This window comes from Terrapene carolina, unplaced genomic scaffold (genome assembly GCF_002925995.2).
Source record: "Terrapene carolina triunguis isolate 2854851 unplaced genomic scaffold, T_m_triunguis-2.0 Scaffold58, whole genome shotgun sequence".
In the NCBI taxonomy this organism is placed as follows: Eukaryota; Metazoa; Chordata; order Testudines; family Emydidae; genus Terrapene; species Terrapene triunguis.
In genome coordinates, this window is record NW_020664409.1 from 60858681 (window position 1) to 60883348 (window position 24668).

At 40.4% G+C, this 24668-nt stretch overlaps 1 protein-coding gene across 1 annotated transcript in view; it reads left to right on the plus strand.

Annotated features, from left to right (window-relative positions):
- CRISPLD1 (cysteine rich secretory protein LCCL domain containing 1) overlaps positions 1-14506 on the plus strand; it is a 53558-nt gene extending 39052 nt beyond the window's left edge. Inside the window, exons 11-15 of the mRNA XM_026662664.2 lie at positions 612-655; positions 744-816; positions 3024-3099; positions 10705-10835; positions 13009-14506. Of these exons, the coding sequence (XP_026518449.1) occupies positions 612-655; positions 744-816; positions 3024-3099; positions 10705-10835; positions 13009-13060 (376 nt within the window). The 3' untranslated portion in view covers positions 13061-14506. The remainder of the gene's footprint in view (positions 1-611; positions 656-743; positions 817-3023; positions 3100-10704; positions 10836-13008) is intronic.
- The last annotated feature ends 10162 nt before the right edge of the window (positions 14507-24668 follow it).

Consider the following 24668-nt stretch of genomic DNA (forward strand, 5'->3'; position numbering starts at 1 on the left):
GTAATGAAGGAAAGTACTGACCAGTTATTAGATAAAAGTTCAGAGACAGGAAAAGGAATTTACATTGCTGATGACCATGTAATTATTAATAAAAAGAAAACTGGTATCCTTTTTGCTGCCCTGATGATACCAGTAACAATGTGAATGTAGAAACTGAATGTAAAAGCAGAAATGAATCTGAAAAAGCATGTTCCAGATTCTGACACTGGTTTTGACTGAACGGCATCCTGTGCCTGCATGATGCTAATGTTGTGGTTAGGTCCTTAATGAGGAAACAGTCAATGGATGCTTCTGCTGATTGGCACTTCTGACTAAAACAGAATCACGGAACCCGATTACATTAGCTGTTGTTGTACTGTCAAATGAAGTCATTGACAATGTGGGAAGTTCAGAGCTTAGCACATCTTTGTGCTAATCATTGATTTCATGCTGAATTTCACTGTGAATATAAACTAAATTTAGTAATTGTAGTGAACATGCAGGGATTCCATACTTTGGGTCTGAACTAGTGGATTCCAATGAAGCATAATCATTGTTGGGCCTATGTCTGGAAATCAATTAAATAAATTGTTTGATTGTTGACTTTTTCTTTTATTTCTTCTTTCTGTTAGCAAATATCAGTCTGCTAATTCCTTCACAGTCTCCAAAGTAACAGGTTAGCATTTATTTATATATTATCTTCATCGTACATTGGACTGTATTTTGACTGCATATATCTATTAGTTTGTGTTTTATTTCTTCAGTTCAAGCGATCACCTGTGAAACAACAGTGGAACAGCTATGCCCATTTCAAAAACCAGCCTCGCATTGCCCAAGGTAAAAGTCTTGAATCTTTCTGTTATATCAAAGCACAAAGAAATAGTCTTTTTTGTCAAAGGTGTTGAGCACCCACTATCGTTACCGATGTTAGTGGGAGCTGTTGGTACTCAGCACCTTTGAAAATCTGGCCACAAATGTTTTGCTCGTCTTTCAGTCTCTGGTTTAAGAACACTGTCAGCTAGTAAATACATTCTGAGGAGAGGAGGATCTGTATACTTTTATTTATTTTAAATAAAGGGTCTTTTACACTTTCTATAGCACATGAGTCTTTTTGCACTTTTGAGAAGTGTGGCCTAGTGGTATTCCATTCTATATTACGGACTTGCTGTGTGCCTTGGGCAATGGACTTCTGAGCCTCAGTTTACTCCTCTGTAAATAGATATCATGAAAGGGTCTGACACAGCCCTGTGTCTTAGGTGTTGTTTGTTTGTTTGGGTTTTTTTGGAGAATAGTAGGTCAGGAAAATATTTATGTTTACAAAGAAATATTAATAGATTGGTAAAGTAGGCCATGGTGAAAATCCTGTGTATAAGCCAATTTATAGCTTTCAGCAAAATGTGTGAGCTGTGTATTTGAACTGTGTATTTGAAATCAACATTTTCACTCTTTGAAAGAAGACTGTGCCTCAGTAGTTTGATGAAGGAAACCTGTAACAGTTCTTAAAACCGTAGATGAGTCAGAGGTAAATACAGTGTAGCATGATTTACCGTGGATTGGAGATAGCCACAAGAGTAGTTTTATAGCTGTCCTACAGTCAATAGAGGAAGCAAACACAAAGCCAGAACTGCTAAGAAAACATCCCATAATGTAGCAGTTGGGACTCATGTGGTGTTTGGCTATAGCTGCATAGTCTTGCTGGATAAGGTGTAGAAATAAGTAAATGAATGAAATGCAGGAATGGGTGGCGCAAATCCCATCCTTATACCCATCTTTCTTCTCTCTTGTTACTACACAATATAATACATTCTGAAGTGAAAAAATAGAAGCCATTTTTAGGAAAACATTTAAAAATAAAAACGTGAAGTCAGAGTGACAAAGAGATCAGTTTTAAAAACTCCAAAGCAAAGTCCGATCCAACACTGTCTGGGTGCCCTGGACACACATCTAAAAAACACAACCCAGCAAGTTACAAGCAGCAATAAATTGTGGCAACAGCACTTCTCCTCCACGGTCTCCCAACCACACTTCATATACTAATCACAGGTGACACAGGCATTAATCACAATGGCAAGGTCTGCCTTCAAGAGGAAAGGCTGTAGCAGAATGGCCAAGCACAGATTGGAGAAAGGTAGTCTTGGTCACTGTTGCTAGTTGATCATCCAGAAGCAGCTGGAAGTCTAATCACAACCTTTGGTCACAGATGTTGGAGGAACTGATATAACTTCCAGCTTTTGTGCTTCCTTCCTCCAACCCCCACATCACCTCCGTATTCTCATGACAAAGTTTCATCCAACTCACTCTTACCCATGCCCCAGAGGTGCCTAGACACTGGGAAAGGCATTTGTTTGTTCTGTCTGGATTGGATGCAGTAGAGATGGCTGTCATCAGCACAGTGAAAATAATTTAGCCGGTGTGTTTTTTACCCACTTTCCTAACAGTCTTGCACACGCATTGAATAAGAGGGTACCAAGCAGATCCTTGTGGCACTCCAAATAGATATCATAAAGAGGTCTGACACAACTCTGTGTTGTTTCATTGGGGAGGTCTGGGGTTGGAGGATAGTAGGTCAGGGAAATATTTGTTTACAAAGAAATATTAATAGATTGGTAAAGTAGGGCATGGTGAGTATCTTGTTTATAAGTCAATTTATAGCTTTCAGCAAAATGCGTAAGCTGTTTCTTTGAAGCCAACGTTTTCACTCATCAAAAGAAGCTTATGTCTCAATATTTTGAGGAAGGAAACCTGTAACGGTTCCTCAGGGCAGAGGCAGCCATTGCCCAGCATTGCCCTTTGGGTGTTCTTTGTCAGAAAAGCCCAGAGCTACTGAAGTCCTCCACCACCCACTCTTGCCATCAATAACGCCTATTAGTCCATAGCATCAATGCTAGCTGATCGATCTACTATCATCAGTATGGATACCTTATCTTTATCCATCACTGAATTAATTGATTGTCAAATCTTGAAGCCCAGTTTAATGAAATATCATATGGTATTGTAATATTGTCGTTACATTCTTAAAATGTATGTTTGTGTTCAATTTTCAGAGTGTATTGTCCTCGCGACTGTATGCAGGCAAACCCACACTATGCTCGTGTAATTGGAACTCAAACTTATTCTGATGTAAGTAGCATGATTTATTCAAGCATATTCATAAATGTGGATGATGAAACAATGGAATATACAATGAGAGGATATTGTATAGTGTGATAGTTCAGGCCTGATCCTATGTACCTCATGCACTCAAAGACCAAAGTTTTCAAACTTGGATGCCTAATGTTAGGCATGTTTACTGGCCTGATTTGAGCACACACAGCTCCCACAGAATTCAGTGGTACTCAGCTCCTCTAAAAATCAGGACAGTTACTTGGTGCCTAAGTATAGATTTACATGCCTTACTATAGGCACCCAAACTTGAAAATTTTGGTCAAAATTGCCACTGACTTGTATGACATGAGCAATGAATGAAGGGTTAGACCCTTAATGACCCTTTCCAGATACAAACATATTTTCTAGATTCCAGTGAAACAAAATACCATGTTATTCTAAAAATAAATATACATAATCCAATTATTTTGGACATATCTTAGTTATGTACAGTCACATATTTGTAGCAGTCTTCAAAATTATAAATAAGACTTTCTGATGGAAAGCAAAAGAATACCATAAAGCTATTTTTGGAAATCTGAAACTGAAATCTATTTCTCTGTCATCTCTTTTTCTCCAGTGGGAGTACAGTACCCATTCATTGTTGTTGGAGAATGGCCCCTGAATACTGAGATGCTGACAGTTATTCATGTTTAATTCTTTTTAAAGAATGTTTGAAGCATGTTTTCAAACATACAGCATGAAAGTCATGCCCCAGATCCCCCCACACTCTCTCTCTCTCTCTCACACACATGCATATATGCTTGGCGTGGGTGGAGTTCATCCACCAGAAGCAGAGCACAGCTCCATTTCCCCTTTTTGAATACTATTTTAGCCCTTGTCACTGTAGGGTTCCTGCTCACAAAATCTGTATATGGTGACTGCTCTTCCAATCCCCCCAAAAGCTCTCCTGATGGCAGCATATATGGAACTGGCACAGATCCCACTCCTCTCTGTTCACAATGTGCTTATATGGCTGCACCCCTTGCACTCGTATACGTTCCCCTTGGGGGTTCATATTGTTTCTCACTGGGCTCACGAGAGGGTTGAGGTGAGGATCTCTCCTACTTTGTGTGGAAAGGGGGATTGGATTTCTCTATGATACTTTTCCTCCTGGACCTAGTGATGGGATCTCTGAATGGGCTAGGGGTTGAATCAGAGGATGGGGACTCACATGATCCTCCCTCTGGTCCTGCAGAAAATAGTCAAAAAAGTTAGTTCAGACACGAGACTGTGTTTTCTCCTGATTCTTCTCAGTGTCACTTGGTGCCACCTTGGCACAGAGGGGTCCCTGGTAATGCAACTCTGTTTGAGCCATGATTATTCAATCTTTATATTATGGGAGAGCCCAAGGTCCCCTGGGAGAGCCCAAGGTCCCTAAGCAGGACCACATTGTGCTAGGTGCTGTACAAACATGGAAAAGAGACAGTTCTTGCCCTGAAGTGCTTACAGTCTAAGATACAGACAATGGATAGGGCCAGAGCATACAACATGCAAACAAATGGACCTGGTGAAGATTGGCCTGGCTTTATTATACACATGTATAGTATTTTTTTTAATTGAGATTAGAGGTACTGAAAAATGGTGTAGGGAAGGGAAGACCCATGATGGCAAGCAGTCAGCAGAGCTGCAAGGAGCCAGTATGAGTGCAAGCCCATCCACAAGATCAACTGTGTTTTGGAGTAGTATTACTGTGGAGGCAAACACCACTGATTGGACAATGGAGGGGGATCTCCTCAAGGAAATCTTCATGGGAAATCTAATGAAAAGTCCCCTTCCATGGATTTGAATACGAGGGAAAATCTGGGCCCAGGATACTGGATAGAGAAGTTTTGTGGCATGAATGTCACTTAAAAAGAATTGCATGAATCTTCTCCAAAAAGCGGAAATGAGGTCAAATTACAAAGGATGAGTATTTTTAAAAAAAAAAACTACACAAGCATGTAGGGACAAAACTAGAAAGACCAGGGCACAAAATGATATTAAACTAGCTAGAGACAATCTACAAATACATTAGAAGCAAGAGGAAGACCAAGGATGGGTAGGCCCATTACTCAACTAAGAAGGAAAGACAATAACAGAAAATGTGGAAATGGAAGAGGTGCTAAATGACTTTTTTCCTTTCTTTTTTCACCAAAAGGTTACTAGTGATCAGATGTCTAACATAGTGAATGCTAGTGAAAATGAGATAGGATCTGAGGTTAAAATAGGGAAAGAACAAGTTAAAAATTACTTAGACAACTTAGATATCTTCAAGTTGGCAGGGCCTAGAATACTCACAGAGCTGGCTGAAGAGTTATTTGAGCCATGGAAAACTCATGGAAGGCTGGAGAGATTCCAGCAGACTGGAAGAGGGCAAATATAATGCCAATCTGTAAAAGGGGGAATAAGGACAACTCCAGGAATTACAGACCAGTCAGCTTAACTTCAGTACCCAGAAAGATAATGGAGCAAATAATCAAGCAATCAATTTGCAAACACCTAGAAGATAACAAGGTAATAAGTAACAGTCAACGTGGATTTGTCAAGAACAAATCATGTCAAACCAACCTAATAGCTTTCTTTGACAGGGTAACAAGCCTCATGGATGAGGGGGAAGCAGTAGATGTGGTATATCTTGACTTTAGTAAGGCTTTTGATACGGTCTCACGTGACCGTCTCATAAATAAACTAGGGAAATATAGCCTAGATGGAACCACTATAAGGTGGGTGCATAACTAGTTGGAAAACCATTCCAAGAGAAACAAGATAGACCAAGTTTTAGACCAATTGACTTTGACAAAGTTCCTCTTTATCTATCGAGTCCAATTTTGTGCAGTTAATCATTTGGATTATACTCATTAGGCATTAAAATTGTGTACATTTTTTACCAATTATGATACCTGGCAACACTTTCCTAGTTTTACCTTCAGTTTAATTGTTAATTGTTTAAAAATAGGTGGGAACTCTTCTTCACCTTAGTCTATGATCCTTTAAACTGAACTGCTTTTTGACTTTGAGGTTCAATGCTAAATAGGGCCTCTGGGCACTATCTTAATGTAGATAATAAATAACTATAGTATATGCCACTCTCACAACAGCTTCCTGCTTTCCACTCATGGGAGCAGGAAGTCCATGCTTTCAGCTTCCCCTATTCCAATTATCTAAGGCTCAGAGCCTTATTTCTGGCATTTTGATATTATGCCTTATGCCACAGAACTTTTTAACAGTATTTACACTTCAACAAACAGTTCAATGTTGACTTTGGTGTTTGCAAAAGGTGTAAGATTTGCAGAAAACTGAGTCAGATGAGGACTGAGGTGAACTGTCAAAGCTTTCTGGAGATGCTTTTGAAGCACCTACTTGTACAGTGACTGGCTTTTGTCACTGCTGTTAGTCCCTGATTCCGAGCACCGAATACACCTACAGAATAAAGAGAGACTTTTGAAGTTGCCAAGTTATCACTTGTTTCACACTTAGAATTTGTTTTGATAAAAGATTTGATGGGCCCAGTTCATGCCTGGTATGACTCCATTGACAATGATGACTCAGTGTGTTCTTAGCTACATCTCACATATCTTCTCTCAAAATAAACTCTTAGCAAATTCCTGTTTCATCGTCTTATGTTCTCAGGGCAGCGATGCCTGGAATGAAAAATCTCTTGTTTGAGAATCCTGTGGTAATATTTTTGAGTCAGTCACAAATGTTAAAAAGTGGGCCAGATCCTCAGCTGATGTAAATCAGCCCAGCTCCATTGACTACAGAAATTAAAGGAGCTATGCCGATTTACACCAGCTCAGGATCTGGCTCATATTTATAAATGCTTTTGCTTCAATTAACTACATGGAAATACTTTTCCTAATATCTTCGAATAATTGTCCATAGCATTCTGCTGTGGAACAGTTTAAAGTACTGAGAGAAAAACAGAACTGTTAGCAATACTATCTGTTATAAATGACATTGGGAACAATTGCTATTTGTGAAAGGGAGGCTTGTGGGTAAAGTGCCTTTGCAGAGTAATGCTATGCTGTGGTATTTTGCTGAGTAGCAAAAGAGGGAAAATGATTAAGCAGCTTGGTATTCAGATTCTATGACCTGTTAAATACTGACAAATATCAGAGAGTTCACTGCACACCGATAAAGTAAGGTCATGTAATGCTGTATGAAATGTTTGTTACCTTAAAAATGCATGATGTTGGCTTATATATGTTTTGGCCTGAGATAATATCTGAATTAAAGCAACAGCTCAAAGCTACTGATGGAGACTTCCAGGGAGAAGTATGCCTTTAAGGCTGCTAATAAAATGACTTGCTAAGTAATATTTAGAAACCGAAAATAAACCTGTGGGGGTGAAATCGTGGCCCCACTGATTAAATCAATGGGAATATTGCCATTGACTTCAATATGGCCAGGAATTCACCCAAAATGTTTACCCAAGAAAGGCTGGACAAGATGTTAGATGGTCTGACCCTTCAAAATAGGAAACATCCCCCTATTTAAAATAAATTTACTTCAATACAAAAATTGGTTAAGAACTAAGACTGAAGGTCCAGTTAACACCCAGAATTAAATGACACTTCCTTTAGAAAACTTTATAAATTTGTCCCATATCCTCACCTCTTGCATCAGCCCACAGAGCAGGCCAGGACATCAGGGTAATCAATCTCCTCATTCAAGCCCTCATCCCATGTCTTCACTACTGTAACCTCCTATTTTCTGGCCTTAACTACTGCATATTTGCATCCCTCAAGTCTATTCAGTTTTAGCTGCTGCTAAAACCAACTTCTTGACTCATTATTCTTACCACATAAACCCCTTCTTTGAGTCTCCCACTGGCTTCCTCTTCCCACTGTATAAGCTTCTTGTCCATGTTTTTAACACCCCAAATATCTCATCCCCATTCCACCTTACTGATCTAGTAACCTATTGTGATGTCAGCTCTGCCAGTGTTCCTAACCTTTACCATCTACCCTTCAGCTTCTCCCTTAAACACCTCCAAGCTTTCTCCCACACTGTCCCTTTTGCTTAGGGAAAAACACACTGATAAAATCCAAGGAGCCATTATCTTCCTTCAGATCCTTCTGGAGCGTTCACCTCTGCCATGATACCTACAAAATCCAGCCTGCTTGTCATGCTTAGACAGGTGACAAGCTGTGGCCTTTCCTCTTCCTCTTCTTTCCTTTTCCTACTCCCTTCCTCACTTCCTCTAATGCCAATTAAAAACAAACAAGCAAATGAACCCCTTAAAATACATGTAACTACCTGGGCCAATTCTTCACCGTACTCATTTGCACCATACTCATTGTGGTACATTGCATTCACATCCCCTACCCTTCATTTGTATCTTTAGATTGTAAATCCTTCAGTACAAGGATTGTCTCTCTTCTGTTTTTGTATGACACCGAGCACAATGGGACCCCAATCCTAACTGGGGTCTTTGGGAACTACCATAATATTAATATTTAGGAGCAGCAATAGCCCTAAATAATTTAAATTAGTCTCTTGATCACTGGCTGCCAGGTTGGGAATACAGCAAAATTCTAAGGCTGTTAGGGAGGAAGGAAAGAAAGGTACTGAATAGTATAAACTGTATCCCCTCTGGCTTGTTTAAGAGCTGCAGTCAATCATTCTGAGGAGGAAAGCTTAAAAGTGCCTTTGGATAAACTTTGTCAAAGTTATATTCTCAGAAATTTTGTGACATTAATGGACTGACTATATAACAGTGAAACTAGCAACTTCAATGGTTGGAATAGGAGATGGAAAATAATTGCTATTTTGAATTCCTGTATTTTATATCGCATTAGATTATAAAATAACTACAGTTACAGATATGTTATTCCAATTATAGCTGGAAGGTAATGTAAGCCTTGTTTAAACTGGTCTTTCAATGTTGATATTTATACTGGTTACGTTTTTAATGTTGATTCTGTGGAATCCTCTTACAGTGAAGACCATTTTTTTTTCTTTTTTACAAAACAGCTTGGTTATAAATGGAGATTCCCTGTACCTGGAGTTGCAAATTACACAGTGCTATGCATTGAAACAAATAAAGACTCATCTTCTACAGTATAAATGGAGTTTCACTAGATCTGCAGTTCCCTGAAAATAGCATTGTTATTAAAAGTTTTAAGTAATTAAAAAGAGAGATTACCAATTCTCTGAGTAATTGACTACTCTTTTTTAGCATTATCCTGTTTCATATCACTTTGGGACATTAAAACAAAGTGAAGGACTGGTGAAGGGAAACCGATGTGGTGGTGGCTTCAGCTTCCTCCTGCAAAACACCACATCGGTTTCCCTTCATCAGTCCTTCACTAATCTATGTACATCCTGGTGTTGGCAAAACACCAGGATGTATATGCCGATGGGTATAGATTATTCTATACCATTGATCTTGAAGTGCTGTTAACTCACCTGCCAATCTCATGGCAGTAGTTGGAGCTGGTCTTCAGTGGCATTGTTCTTTTTCTCAGGGAGTTCTCTACAGGTAGTTGTAGGCAATTGCTCCTCTTCCCAAAGAGTTCTCAGATGCAGAGTACCATTCTGTCTCCCCTCCATTCCTGTAAAAATGGGGCTGGTAGGAACATTAGTGATGAGGCATCTGGTTCAGAGTTTTCAATATGCGGATGGCACCTAACTCTGTCTCTATATCATCTTATTGAGATGAAGTAGTTCAGCGCCTCAATCAATGTCTAGTGAAGATTTGGGCATGCATGAGAGCACTCTGAAGCTCAACCCAGACAAGACTGAGGTGATAATAGTGGTTTGGGGAAAGAGCAAGAGGAGCTGGCAGAGGGAACATCATCCACTTTGATGGAAGGAGTATGTCTGTCATTAGTGTTTGCAATTTAGGAGTGATTTCAGATGCAGACCTTACCACTGTTATCCAGGCTTTTGTTACCTCTCAAGGTTTGACTATTGCAACATGCTCTACATAGGGCTACCCCTTAAAAACATTTGGAGACTGAAGCTGGCACTTATTGAATGGGGCATCTTTCTGGGAGACTTGCTGTCCATTGGTCTCTGGCTGGAGTTTATGGTATTGGTTATAAACTTTAAAGCCCTGGAACTGGCCTACCCAAGGGACCACCTCTCTTGCTGTTTTTTATGGCGTAACCATTCATTCTTATTGATGACAGACTATCTGAGTGCGATGTTGCCACAGCAGCAGTCAGCAGGGGCACTTGAGCTGGATCCCCTCATTATAAAAGTGTGGGGGGGGGGGCTGACAGGACATCCCTGTGAGGGCTCCAGGACTCTGGAACTTTTTCTCCCCTCCTTTCACACCTTGGTCCTAAATATCCTGAATTTGGTGACTTTCCAGACATGTGGCAAAAGATACCCTGTTCTCTGGACAAAGCTAATGGGGCTTGCTTCCAGTTGATGGAGGGGGCTGGTGGCCTGCTGGCCAGCCAGCTGAGTTCCTGTGGAATGTATTTCAGTGCTGCTGAGGATTAATTTAATTGCATTTATTATATGACTAATTATGATAAGGTATCTAGAGCCATGGATATGCTTATTTATTATTATTGGTAAATCTAAAAGTTAATGAAAAACATAATAGAACTAATGCAAACAAAAACTCTTCTGCTCTTTTCTCAGGTGTCTAGTATCTGCCGGGCAGCAGTACATGCTGGAGTAGTTCGCAACCAAGGAGGCTATGTTGATGTTATGCCAGTAGATAAAAGGAAGGTGTACATTGCCTCCTTTCAAAATGGAATATTTTCAGAAAGGTAAAAAGCTCAGTTTAAAAGACTGTTGTTTTCCCTTCTCCTAGTAATGCATGCCATCATTTTCAGATTCTTGCACTAAGTCTCTGTGTGTGTGTGTGTGTGTGTGTGTGTGTGCTTGAATGCTAAATAAATAGGCTAACATGGGTGATTTACAGGGTTGTGTAAGAGTCACAATGACTGGAGAAGCTGCGGTACCAGAACTGCCTGTCTCCTCTAAGCTCATAAATCATAACCCTAAAAAGCCGCTTATAAATCAAAACGACTCTTGTTTATTGATCCTGTGGCAAATAATGCAATGTTTGCTAAGAAAATTACCTTTGCCTCCTTTTGCATTTTTTAGATTAGTGATTCATTCATTTTAGGTGAGCAGGGTTTGGAATGGTCCAGTACTTGCTGTTTATATGGCACCCTCTTATTGAGGGTGGATTATATGAATGGCCATTAACTTTTTGCATATCTTTGTATCAATGAGCATAGTCTACAAATGATACGGACAACAGATTAACGTATAGCATGATTTCCTAAGACATACAGATGTGTATCTGAGTCTTTTAAAATCACTTACCATTATATAGTACCTTCTGTGATGACATGTGCCAGCATATTTCCAGTTAATTTGAAGCTCTGAAATATTTTTCCGGGTTCTAGCAGAACAAAATTTTGACTTTACAATATTCTTGGTACATCTCATTCACAATCATGAAGCTAATTGTGAACTCTGGAGTTGCAAGCAGTGTGCCAGATCATCCCTTACACAAGAATTACATGCATGTGGAAAAGAAGAAAAAGCAAGACTGACTGTATAGCCTAGTTGTAAGGGTGCTCAATTGGGAGGCCCAAATTCATGTCCCTGCTTCAAGCACTATTTATTTATACATAGTGGAACAGCTCCACTAGGTGAGATTAAGACCGCCTCCCCTGCAAGAATCTTCCATAGCCCAGGGACTACAGCACTCAGCTATACCACTCACTTGAGATGTGGGAGACCCAAGTTCAACTCCCTTCTTCACATGGGGAGGGTGTTTGAATTCAGGTCTCCCACAGCCCAGCTAAGTGCCCTAAACATTGGGTTATAAGGTGGGTATTGCCTCCCTTCCAATTTTATGACTGGCACCTAAGTCCCCCCCAAAAATAAATTTGCCCAAAACTATTCTGTGAATTTGTCAAATTAGTGACAATTTTTGGGTCAACCAAAACTTCATTTTATGGTAAATAAACAATATGTCTGAAAAATTTTGCCCCAGTCTAACTGTGATTTGTATTTGATTAATTGCCTGGATTTTATGTGAGCAGAAAAAAATGCTAATGGGCAGTATTAACCCATTGCAGCCTTTTAACAGTTTATTAAAGTAAATAGTTATCAGTTGTGTGGTCCATGTAAATGATGTGTCAGGTATTTAACAACATAGAAGAACCTGCATCGTTAATCCATATCCCCAGGCGAGAGGCATTTATAAAGTACAAACTAATGTTTCAAAGCACGTATAGCAGTTGTGCAACCAGTTTCAAATGGAAAGAAGCCAAGATAATGGCTCCAATGTGCCATCTGTCTCGGGACTGTTGTCCTACAGAACCTGCAGTTTGTCCTACAGAACCATGACACTGTTCAGCTATGTGGTTGAAAGAACAGCAAAACTAAGCAGTTCTGCTATCGCTAATGTTTACAAAACAGCATTAATTCCATAAATTGTACCCTCACGTTCTGTAATAATTGACTAGAAATAATTGACACATTCAAGGCTTTCCCCTAAATATTAGTATTCGCTTTATTTGTTTTGTTAATAAGCATTTCTTTTGAAATAAAGAGCATCAGTGGTAGAACTGTTACTATAGATTATTTTATTTCTGGCAGAAAGTTCTATCGTTCTGATAAATTAACCCAATCCTGCTCCCATTGAAATGAATAGCAGGGTTATATAGCAACTTTGCCATTGACTTCAAGAAGAACAGAAGTAGGCCCTTACTCAGGATTCTCTAAAACCTACTTGCAATATGTCATATAGCGAAATATGGCCTGAATCAACATTCCTCCTGCACAAAATAATTTGCAGGATCAGAGCCTAAGAGTCCAGTCAATGAGAGTTCTGGACTCAGACGGCTTGCATCAGTTCCTAAGAGTGAATTGGAGTGTTGTGGTCTTATAAATAACCTCTGGGATGGTTTTGTTTTTCAGTTTACAGAATCCTCCGGGAGGCAAGGCTTTCAGAATATTTGCCGTTGTCTGAGTCCAGTTACTAAAGTGTAAAAAAAACAAAATAAACTGCAACCCGAGCACTTGGAAGAGGATAATAAAGATCACTTCGTATACTTCCTAAAGTTTGTATAAAGCTGTAACATTATTGTACAGAAGATATCAACTATTTTCCGCCAAAAGACTTTCAGCTGCATGTAAATCTGAATGGAGAAAAATCTGTAAAATTAAACATGGGAGAAAATACATTTGAAAAACTACAATGATATATAACAATTTTTTGAATCCTGTGTTAAATATTGCTATATTTTCTTAGCAGTTATTCCTATACAGTTAATTCAAATCTCATAAATGTTCTACATTTTTTTTATCTGAATACATTATTATATGGTGCTTTATGTATGCCACTAACAATAACTTAAAAACTACACCATGGATAGACCAGTGATTTTATATCCAATTTACATTTTAAAAATAGCCATCCCAATAAATTGACATAATTAATCATGCCTGTAAGTCAGAAATATAACACTTTTTATGATTTACTCTAGCAATAACCAACCTAAAAGAAGAGCTGGAGTATTTTATAGTTTACACTAATTATTAGACAAATATCAGATTTTTTTTTTAAAAATTGGAAATGGAGACGACCATTAAAATGTGTTCCTTTAAATATTTTTTTTGTTAAGAACGATCAATTTACATTTTCTTTATTTTCTAAATTAAATTTGATAAACACACTGTTATTGAATGTTGGTAACTCAATCAGTTCAAATAACCAGACACTGAAAGATCATTTTCACACTGAGAAGAGGAATAAACTGAAATGATTAAGTTCCCGATTCTGCAAACTCACACAAGCTTTACTTTAAGCCTGTGACTAGTTTCATTGAGTTCAGTGGGCTTCCTCACGGGAATAAAGTTAACCACATGCATAAGTAATTGAAAATTTCAGGCCTTAAACTGTACATGGTATCTGTGTACTACACATAGATTTGAGGGTGAACAGTCAACACAATCTCTACACTGTTAAGAAAATGGTAACAAGGCCAATCCCCCTTACTTCTCACAACCTGGCGGATACTCCTGCAGGCCAGGACGTATAGCAGTATGGAGCCTAATGAAGATTAACTCATTTATTGCCTCACCATTTCCTTTTAATTCATTTATGGTGAATAGCCTTGTGCATTAATTTTACCATATTATGGTATATGAAGAAAATATAATGGTGATACTATGTTTCTTTCTATGAAAAGTGTATTGTGCTTTAAGACTGAAAAGCTGTTGAACTTTATTTTTGGTGTTTTTGTTTCTGCTGATGGATTTATTATTTCTTTCTAACTTGTAAACTTATTGGTATTCTTCATATTTCAGAGTATTATTTTCTGTCCTTTGTTTTGCTACATGTACTACCTCATGTAGTTAGGCAAGCCTTGTTAGTTTTTTAATCAGTTTTGAATAAAATTAATTTACATAGTAACTGTAAAATTGGCAATCTTTATTTTTTTCCCCACAGAAAATGTATGTTTGTCCTAGCTCAAGAAAAAAAATACCAGCTACATGAAGTTTACTTTTGTTGCTGACCAAAACACTGCAAGTGGTTTGTAGGACATGGCTATAGAAAGAAGTTGAGGTTTTAAAAGCTGGCTAGGCCATTTAGCTGCATAGCTCCCATCAACTGTACTGGAAGTTGTAAGGATAATTCCTCTAGTTGGTTTGGAAAGTCACAATCAGGATATATGGGATTAGGCTTCTTTATAGTACAGTCTGTATCAGGAAACTGACTTTGTAAAAAACGCCACCACTTTACTCAATCCATCTACTTCCTTTATACGTGGTTAAATGGAATTTCACTAGTGCAAAGAGGCCCAAACAAGAAAAATTCCTGGTAATATCTGTTTATAGTTATTACAAATTTAAGGTTTTAATACTTTTTTTTTTATTCTCCTAAACCCTACAGAACCCATACAGCTATGGAAGAATGAAATGGAGTCTTTTCTGGCTTGCATTTCGTCAGCAAATTGTTCACTAAGTTCTGATTATACAATATTTACTGATGATAATCGCAATCTCTGGGCCACAAAGAACTCAGCTTGGCTTTCAGACTCGAGGTTCTGGTCTGAAGAGCTGACAGTTAGCAAAAGTCATTATTTGTAATAATTTTGGTGGGATTTTTGTTAGAGCCCCTCCTTGGGATGGATTGTGAGGTGAATTCCTCCAACCCCCACAGTTGCTGTCACCCCTCTTTTTCTATCTGTTCTTTCTGTCGCTTTCCTTCTGGTCAACTTTTTGCTCTTCTGTGTGATTTTGCTGACTCTTCTCTCCCCTCTGTTTTCTCTAATCCCCCTCCCCGTTCAGCAGAAGGCTACGTGAGGCAGGACACCACTGATGCCACCCAAGCCTGAGCTGAATACCAAGGAAGCAGAGAAGAGAAGCTTGGGCTGCAGGGGGAGGGGCTGCCATCCTGTATATGGGAGTGGTTCTATAACCAGCCTTAGGAGTAGCTCTATAACAGGGCAGTTGCCTCCCAAGCACCCCTTGCAGCCTCAGGTGGCTCTGCAGCACTCTTCCTCTTTTTCTCTTCTCTCCTGGGGGCTCCTCAATAATTCACCATCACAATCCAATGACCGTTAAAACACTCCCCTTCCGGGATCCAATTTATTTAGTCTTTACACACATTAATACTCCACACCAGCTTTGCCCAGCTGGCCACTGATTCCACAATTCTCTCCTTGAAACTGAAGCCCCGAGCCCTCCTTCCTGGAGTTGGGTTCAGTTCAAACTTGTCCTGTTATTCCCTGTAGCACTCACCAACAGCTGCTTTATTCCAGCCAGCTGTAGATCTCCAGCCTTCTGTCATATTTAGCACTCCCTACTCTCTTAGCTGGCATGTTACCAGCTCCCATTCAAGCTCCCCCTCTCAGGGACTACTCCAGGAGTCTGTCCCATCCTCCCTTATATTCCCACACTTGGCCTGAATTAAGCCTATGATGATTTTATTACCTTGTTCATTATTACCCATCTGAAGAGGTGAGGTGATCTTGTCAACATTTCCTCTGAAAGGGCCAGCCACCCTGTGACTGGAAGGAGAGCAGGGAAGGAGGATGAGTGGGTGACTTATCTTTACGACACAACTCTCATTATAGCTGCCTGCACCTTTTCCAGTAGATGAGGCAGCATGTTTGCAGCACATACCCTGGGGGATCTGGGCTGCTTCAGCTTTCTCCAGCCATCCTCTGAGTCAGGTTGGTCAGCCCCCTCATGTTGCAATATTCTGCTATAAATGAACTGTAAATTAAGCCGGAGAGGCTGACAAGGAAGGTGTTTCCAGGCAGTTACAAACCTTGGGCCAGTTCATCAATAGTTGAAGTCAACAGCACTACACCAATTTACACCAGCTAAGGCCCTGTGCCCAGAATTTGATGACAGGGTGTGGGGGGTATTACCCCAGACAATCATTAGTAATCAGGAAAAGCCCATTTTTGCTATTATAAAATGTGAAAATATACAAAAAGAAACCCCTCTGTTTGCTCCACTAGCTAGCACACACCACTATCCCACAGGGAACGCTGCCAAGGAAAACTGCAAGCCGGGGAGCCTGGTGGAGTTTCCAGTCCTTTAGGTGGGTACTTTTTGCAGAGGAGACAATTTGCCCTGTCAATTCTATGTACAGTATATGGGGTAGCTGAGCCAGGGAGGCGACCCATATATCCTCAGGTAAGAATAACTTTGTGTAGAAGTTTGTCATTTCTTGAACTGGCAAAGTGCTAAATTTCAAGATAGGTAAACATCATAGACATTTGGGTGGAGAACATCAGCTGATTTTGAAGCATGAAAAAACCTAGTTTGTTTGGCTGTATTGATACATATGCAGAAAAACTTGAATGCCGTGTAGCTTGAGATGGCTGAGATGTACTCATGTCCTTACACACAGTGTCTTCTGGGAAGCTATCGCTTTTGAAGTATGCTTTGGATTTGGCGAAGATATAAAATAACCCAGATTCATGTGAACACACTAGAGGATATTTGCTTTTCTAAAATACTGTGATATTATATTCTATTAACTGGGAAATAGCAGTGATTATGTAATTCAGGACCATCTTACAATGTATATATTATGCATATGAAGGTACTTAAAACCCTGACCAAAGTCAGGCCATGTGCTGGCATGATTATTTTAATTTTTGAAATGAATGTAATGGGAATATAATATAAAGCCATACATTCAACCGTAGCATATTCCTACTACTAGGCACCAGTGATGATAAACACCTTTAGATCATTGGTTTAAATCTGACCCAGGTTGATAGTGAGAGCATCTGAAAGTTGTCACCAACTATTCAATAGTCCATGTTAAATGATTTGGTTGGGTTAGTCTGGGTGCTAAAAGTCTGGTGTCTATGTCACAAAATACCACCATTGTTGTTTGCACGAAAACTTTATATTTATTCATAGATTATAAGGTCAGAAGAACCACTCTGATCATCTAGTCTGACCTCTTGCATGACATTGATCACTGGACTTCCCTGAATTAATTCCTGTTTGAACTTCAGCATATATTTTAGAAAAATATCTAATCTTGATCTAAATGTTTCCAGTGATGGAGAATCCATCATACCCAGTGGTAAGTTGTTCAGTGTTGAAAATGTGCACCCTATTTACAGTCTGAAGGTGTCCAGCTTCAGCTTCCAGCCATTTAGTATATATTATTTAATGTTTGTATTGTAGCAGTGCCCAAAGGCCCCAATAAGACATGAGACAATAAGACATTAGGCTAGACAGTGTACAAACATAGGAAGAGAGAGTATCAAGAGTGTACAATATGATCAGACAAAAAATATGAGGGGTCAGGGGTGGAAGGAAAAAGAACACACAAAGAAGTCAGAGTCATGATAGGCATAGGCCTTATTACTTCCAATATTTTTCTTTGATAATAAAATTAATGACTTATGTCACAGTCCCACTTTAGTTCCCAGATTCCATATCTAGCCAACACTGACTCTATTACTCTTGTTCATGACCTTACTCTTTATCAGCCAAGAGGCCAAATATTGAAGGATGTTTAGAAGTGTTGTGAATGGTCAGAGTTGAGGTGCACTGGCAAAAGCAACATGGGGAAATTTGCATTGCTGTCGTACTTGTTTAAAGGATGTACAAAGGACTTCAGTTTTCTCAATAAATCCACAGAGGTCTTTTCAAACCCATTATATTCATTTGAAAAATTAAAATAATTATGCCAGCACATGGCCTGACTTTGGTCAGGGTTTTAAGTACCCCTGACATATAAGTTTTATTGTTGTTATGACTAGAAATACCAGAAATGCTTTGATAAGAGATAACGAGTAGTTTGCTGAAACTAGGAGAATTGGTGACCCAATAGGCGTCATTGTGAGTTATGTGCTTTATTTAAGTTATCTATAAAAGATTAAGCAAAAGGATACACTTTAGAGCAGTCCAAGGAAGCTTTTCTTTGTGCAAGGAGCTGACACATGAACTTCCATGGAAGGCCCCGGAAGGCTGGTTGCTGATTACTCGAACCCAATTCAGACTTTGGGTAAATATAAATGTTTGGAATGCTCTAAACCTACTGCTACAGCATACATGTGTGTATCCTTAAGACCTAATAAAAATAATTTTAGGTAAAAGCACTCTGGGTTTGTATCAATAATTTATCAGACAGAGGGGCTGTGTCCCCTTTGATTTATTCTTGAGAGTGACTGGAGAGAAACAGTTAAATTACCACTGCTTTGGGTTCAGAAAACCCTGGGTTTTCTCCAAGCCAGCCAGGAGTGGTGGAAAGGAGTGAACAATTGGTATAAAACAGTTTGTCAGTTTGTTTGCTGTCCAAGAGAGGGGGATGGTGGGAAGGGTAGAAACATGTAATTTTATGTGACGTAGTCCCTGGGTCAATTTATGGATACATTCTGTTACTGGAACTCAAGGCTCAGACTGGTAGTTGGTCAAGGGAGGAAACAGAACACCTGGAAAGAAAGAAAGTTGGAAATGGTTTTGGGAAACAGCCTGACCAATTTTGTACAGGAGCATTGTAATGGTCTTTGGAAGCCTGGAGCCTTCACCGACCCCAGTGCATTCCTGCAGCTCTGTAATCAAATGGTAGTAGATAAACAGATAGATCAGTTAAAGGCAAGAGTGGAGGACTCAGAGAACGATGGGGTCAAGAAAGAAAAGGAAATAAAGGAGTTAAAGAACAAGAGACATCCAACCTGAAGGCAGAGTCAGACACGCTCTAGGTGACAAACCTGATTCAAACAGAGAGAGTGATGGGCTGGAGCAGGAGGTATTTGGTTTGAAACAGCAGACAATAGAGAGTGAAGGAACTGTTACAGCCTTACTGAAGGATTCCCAGGATAAGACTCAGGCAGATCATGGGGAATGTAAGAGACAAAGTTGTGCTCTCAGAGCCAGGTTGGGAGAGCAGAAGGGAATAGTGGCTATGATTCGAGGGAGTTGTAGTCTGGGAAGGGGAGATGGGTCAGAGAAGGACCCCAGCTTGTATCCTTCTTCTCATGATTATGAGAGGGATGATCCCCATGAGCTTTCCTTTTATCTTGGGCCCTTCAGGGCAGTCCCCATATGGTCCCTTGCTTGAAACACTAGAAGAATTGCAGAAGCCCCCACCCATAACTTCCATAGTAAACACCCAGTAGAGGAGATTGGTCCCCAAGGTGGGGAAAAATGAGTAGATGTCAGGACCTTCTCTCCTGATCAGGTCAGAGTTGCAGGGAAATCGGTTGACCCGTTAAATTGGAGCACAGCCTTGGGGTGGCTGGTGAGGATCCTCAGGTCTCACTTCGGCAGATGTGTTGGCATCCCCCACTCTCCTCTCAGAGCCAGGTTAGGGGCCAGGAGTATGGGTTCCCAGATGCTTTGGCCAAGGGAACTCCACTTCTAGATTTATTGCTGTCTGTAGTTTTTCTTGGCTTAGGTTTCCCTTGCTTCCTAAGTTGTTCTTCACACCCCTCTCCCACTCCCCCCTCCTCTTCCACGTCTTCTTTCTTCACATGCCCCCTTATATTTCCTCCCACACACACACACTTTTCCTTTTCTTTTGTGTTTTATTTTTTTGTTTTAAAAGTTAAGGGTTAATGCCACAGCTGGAAGTATTTTACTGTCCTTGAAGATATGGTTGCCAAGCAACAGGAATGTTAACTCTGCTACTGATCCTAATTACTGCTTTGAAAACAGTTTTGAGAAAAGTAATAAATTAACAAAAGAAGGATTGAGTCCAAAGATTGCCTTTTAATTTTATGGACATAAGGGGATCTGTGTCTCCACATGAAGCAACCCCGTTTAAAGCAATAGCCTTCCCAGATAAGACTCTAAAGGAAGATGAGAGCTAAAGGGGAGAAAGGAAAGAGAAGGGAGACAGGCTCTGCAAAAGTCGGGGGAGAGCTCCTGATCCCTGGTGGGTGGAAATTTGGAGACAGCTCCTAAGATATGAGCTGAAGGAAAAGATGGATGGCTTGTCCATTGTGGAATGTTTGTTAAAGCTAGCTGAGCACATAGGGAAGACCCTGAGTGCACCTCCTGCCACCTCTCCTTAGGGAGGCCGGATGCCCCTAGCTCTCCCATAGTGGCACGTTTGGACACCGATGCCCACAGGAGGTTCACGGTTTATGGGGAATTTGAAGGAGGGGTGTTCAGACTCAGAATTTGTTGTTAGTTACAGTTGCCACTTATTCCTTGATGAGTACCCAGAATAAGAACCTGATTTGAATCTCCGGCTGGAGTTAAGACCTTACAGGGATTTAATGAAGCAGGGGGAATTGTTCCCTTTTGCAGAAGGATTTTGTATTGGGTGGGGCAAAGGAAAATAAAAGGGCAGTTTGGCTTACGGGATTTGGGAGGAGAAGGGATCCTGGGAATTGAGAATGCTGGTTCATTTTGCTAACAAGGTCCTCGGGAAAATGCTTCCTGACACACCCTGGGAGCCCGTGGAGATTTCAGTGAGTTACCAGCTAGCAGCCCTTAAGGCATCTTAAGAACTGGAGTGACAAGTGACCTCCAGAAGTTCTAGCAATTGCAGAGAAAACACCGGGAGATGTGGACCAAGAATAAAATAGAATGTGGTAAAATAGATGCAGAAATCCCAGTTACAAGCCCCAATCCCCCACCCCAGAATCAGTATAGGTATTCAAAAGAGGCAGGAGCAGCCTGAAAGAAACAATTGATGGGCGCTTAAGCCAAGGGCTTTTAGTGGAACAGTCAATTCCCAATAATGCTGCCCTATGGCCGGTCCTTAAAGGTGACGACAGGATTTTGAGGCTGGTTATTGATTTCCACTCCCTTAATCGGGTGAGCCTGCTGATGGCCTCCGTTGTAGGAGGGGCCCAGTGTTTTTTAATTTGAGATTTGACCAATGTTTTTTGGTATCCCTTTGCATTGGCACAGTTACTATAAGTGTGCATTCACCTTTAAAAGAAGCATTTGTGTTTTGCCAGGGTCCCCATGGGCTGGATCAATGCCTCTATTAATTGTCATTCCCATGTAGTCAAGGTATGGGATGGGATGCCAGAAAGAGACAGTGTGATTTCTTATGTGGATGATATCCTTAGACCAGGAAGAGAATCTGGAGGTGTTGGACAGGGTGTTACAAAAGATTCAGGAAACTGGATTTAAGTAAGCCCAAAGAAAACCCAGTTGTGCTCCCAACAAGTAAATTATCTTGGAGTGCCTCTGGGATAGGAGGGGTGTTCCCTCGACCAACAGGCTGTGGAGCTGATCCTTAAACTCGAGCTCCCACAGATGTAACTGCTCTTAGATCCTTTCTGAGAATGATTAATTTCTCCCAAGATCTCATTGAGGGATTTTCAGAGAAGGCAGCCCCACTGCATGAATTGTTGAAGGAGGGAGCAGAGTGAGACTGGGACTCTCAATAGCAGCAAGCCATGGTCCAGTTAAAACAGGCCTTGGTTCAGGCTCCAGCTTTAGCAAGTCTCCGGTTGGAACAGCCATTTGTGCTGCAATTGGAAACTACTAAGATGGGAGCTGAACTGAGTCAGGAAAATGGCATATGCCTCTTCCCTGTGGCATATGCCTCCAAGCTTTACGTGAAATAGAGAGGGGATTTACTCTGTGTGAAAAGGAGGTTTTGGCACAAGTTTGAGCTTTGCAACACTGGGAGTATCTGGTTGGATTGTCCCCTGTGTTACTGAAAACGGCCCACTCTCCAGTAAAATATGTACTCACCGGCAACATTAATAATGGCCATGTGTTCAGCCCCAGCAAGTCCTGAGCAGATGAGGGCTGATGAATTTGCTGAGCCCCAAGTGGTTGCTCAAAGCTCAGTTAAAAGTTCAAGAGCCCCCTCCCAGAGAAAGGGGGAGGGAGGAGAGGAACTCAGACCCTAATGGCTCAGAATAAAAGTTAGTAAGTTTAGCTTAAATGTCTATTGATACCTCTTTCTATATATAGAGAGGAAAGGTTTGTTCTGCTTTGTGTTTTAGATTATTAACTGTGTGGATGCTGGAAGACCTTGGAGATGATCCACTTCTCTGTGCTGCTTTTGCTGGAATTTTGATTGCAGACCTGCTCCTTTGGTGGTGTGAATCCGGAACCTGTTGTGTTCGAGGCATGGGGAAACTTCCCATGGATAACAGTGTAATGTAAAGTGAACAATACCCTCAACATCACTACCGATCCCAACATCCCAGAAGAACAAATCACTCTTTTAGGTCCCTTGGAGGGATATGCTCTCACTTCAGTAAAATTGAAAGGCTTGGACTTAATAAATATTAGTGTGGGAATGTGTGTGAGAACTGGCAATGTATTCTGATTTGGGTTGCAAATGGTCTATGCTGGCGGCTATGGAATCCCTGTCACTTTGGTGGCAATATCACCATTCTCATGTATACACAAGGGGCTAGAGGGGGGAGCAGACTTGTTAGTGGAGTGGATGGAAAGCTACCCAGGGCGGAATGGTTTTTGCTAGGTGTCACTGTGCCTCAGTGGATCACAACTGAGATGATCAGATTCAGGACAAACTGCTAAGAAATAGGGCAGACATACTCCAAAACTGGTGGTTATTCTTCCATAAGATATACCATACCAGTAACAAAAATAAACTTCTGTCTTACCACATTGGCTAAAGATACTAGACATTGATGAGTGGTTATTTAAAACCAATTCCATCAACTAAAGGTTTCTTCTGCTCCCAAAGGACCAGCCACATACCCAGGTCAATATAAAACCCAGATCTTACCCAATAATCACGCTGTTGCTAATCCTTTAGTATCTAATATCTAAAAGTTTATTTGTAAGAGAAAAGAAAGAGGAGAGTTAAAATGGTCAGAGGAATCAAACACATACAATAATTGCAAAGTTCTTGTATTAGGCTTGAAGAAGTGATTAAATAAACTGCTGGCTTGTTAAGTCTCTGGTTGCTTCCAAAAGTTTGGAAGGTCCTCAGTTCCTTGATTAGAATGCTCCCATTTGTATAAGCAAGGCCGTCCCTAGGAGGGTGCGAGGCCCGGGACAACCCCTTCCCTCCACCCCAGGCCCAACAGGAAAATGGCTCCAGCAGAGACCCACCCCATGGAGTAAAAGGTATAGAAGTGTGGATTTTGGAACCATCTGTAATTAATTTGGTTGAGGCATATGTAGTTCAAACCAATGTAAAGAAGCAACTGGTAATTAATTGAACCCACACCCTGAAAAAGGTTATTGTAGATTTTACTTTAGCAAACATCTTGGCAATAAAAACCCACTTTGAAAAGTTATATGAGGGTTGGAAAAATTGAATTAATCTTCATGATGCTCCCAGATCCCGCAGGGACTGAGCAAAAAGGGACATATTGGGAACATTTGGCACAGGGGCAGGGGTTTTTAATAGTATCAATGAGGAGGTGGTTGAGAATAAAATGAATGCAGTGTGGCAACATCTAAAGGTATCATTAGATCAGCTAAGCTCCATTCAGGATGGGGTGGAATAGGAGCAAACCCAAGAAAAGGACCACCTCCACCTCTTGAAGGTTATTGGTGCTCTCAAGGGTAATGTTTCCTTGGCTCTGGCATGCATCCAAATGCAGATGTGAATTACTGATGTGGTAAAGGACATGATTCGAGATAGTATGAGTGAGATACTCCCATTGGAAATTAGGAGCATTATTTGGAAAAATTCCACCCAGACAGAAAGAGATTTGCAATCCTGTTGGAAAATGGTAAATTTTATCAGGGTCTGGAAAAATCACTGTGTTTGTCTTGCTAATGTCAGAAGCAGAAATAAAGTGGGTTCCCCCCATTGTAGCATTGGGCCTTTATGTTAATCAAATAGTGATGGAGCCCATAGGCCACAGGGTATGGGTAACAAAAGAGGTCCGGGGTAGAAGAGAGTAGAATTGGGAGCCTGCTTAGAAGAACCTGGGATTGGATATGAATGCACCAAAAATACCTTGCAGCCACAGGATGTGTGTTTAGAAATAACAGGGAAAATGTCATTATGCCATTAATCCATTTGAAAATAAATTTGTGATTGTATATGCGGGTGATAATCGCATATGTCTTAAAAGCTGGTGCCCAGTGCTCACAATTATGTATATCATGTACCTCATAATCCCCATGAACACAAAATGTTTTTGCCATATTGTAGCTTTGAAGGATGCAAGTTTAAATTTCAAGTGCCT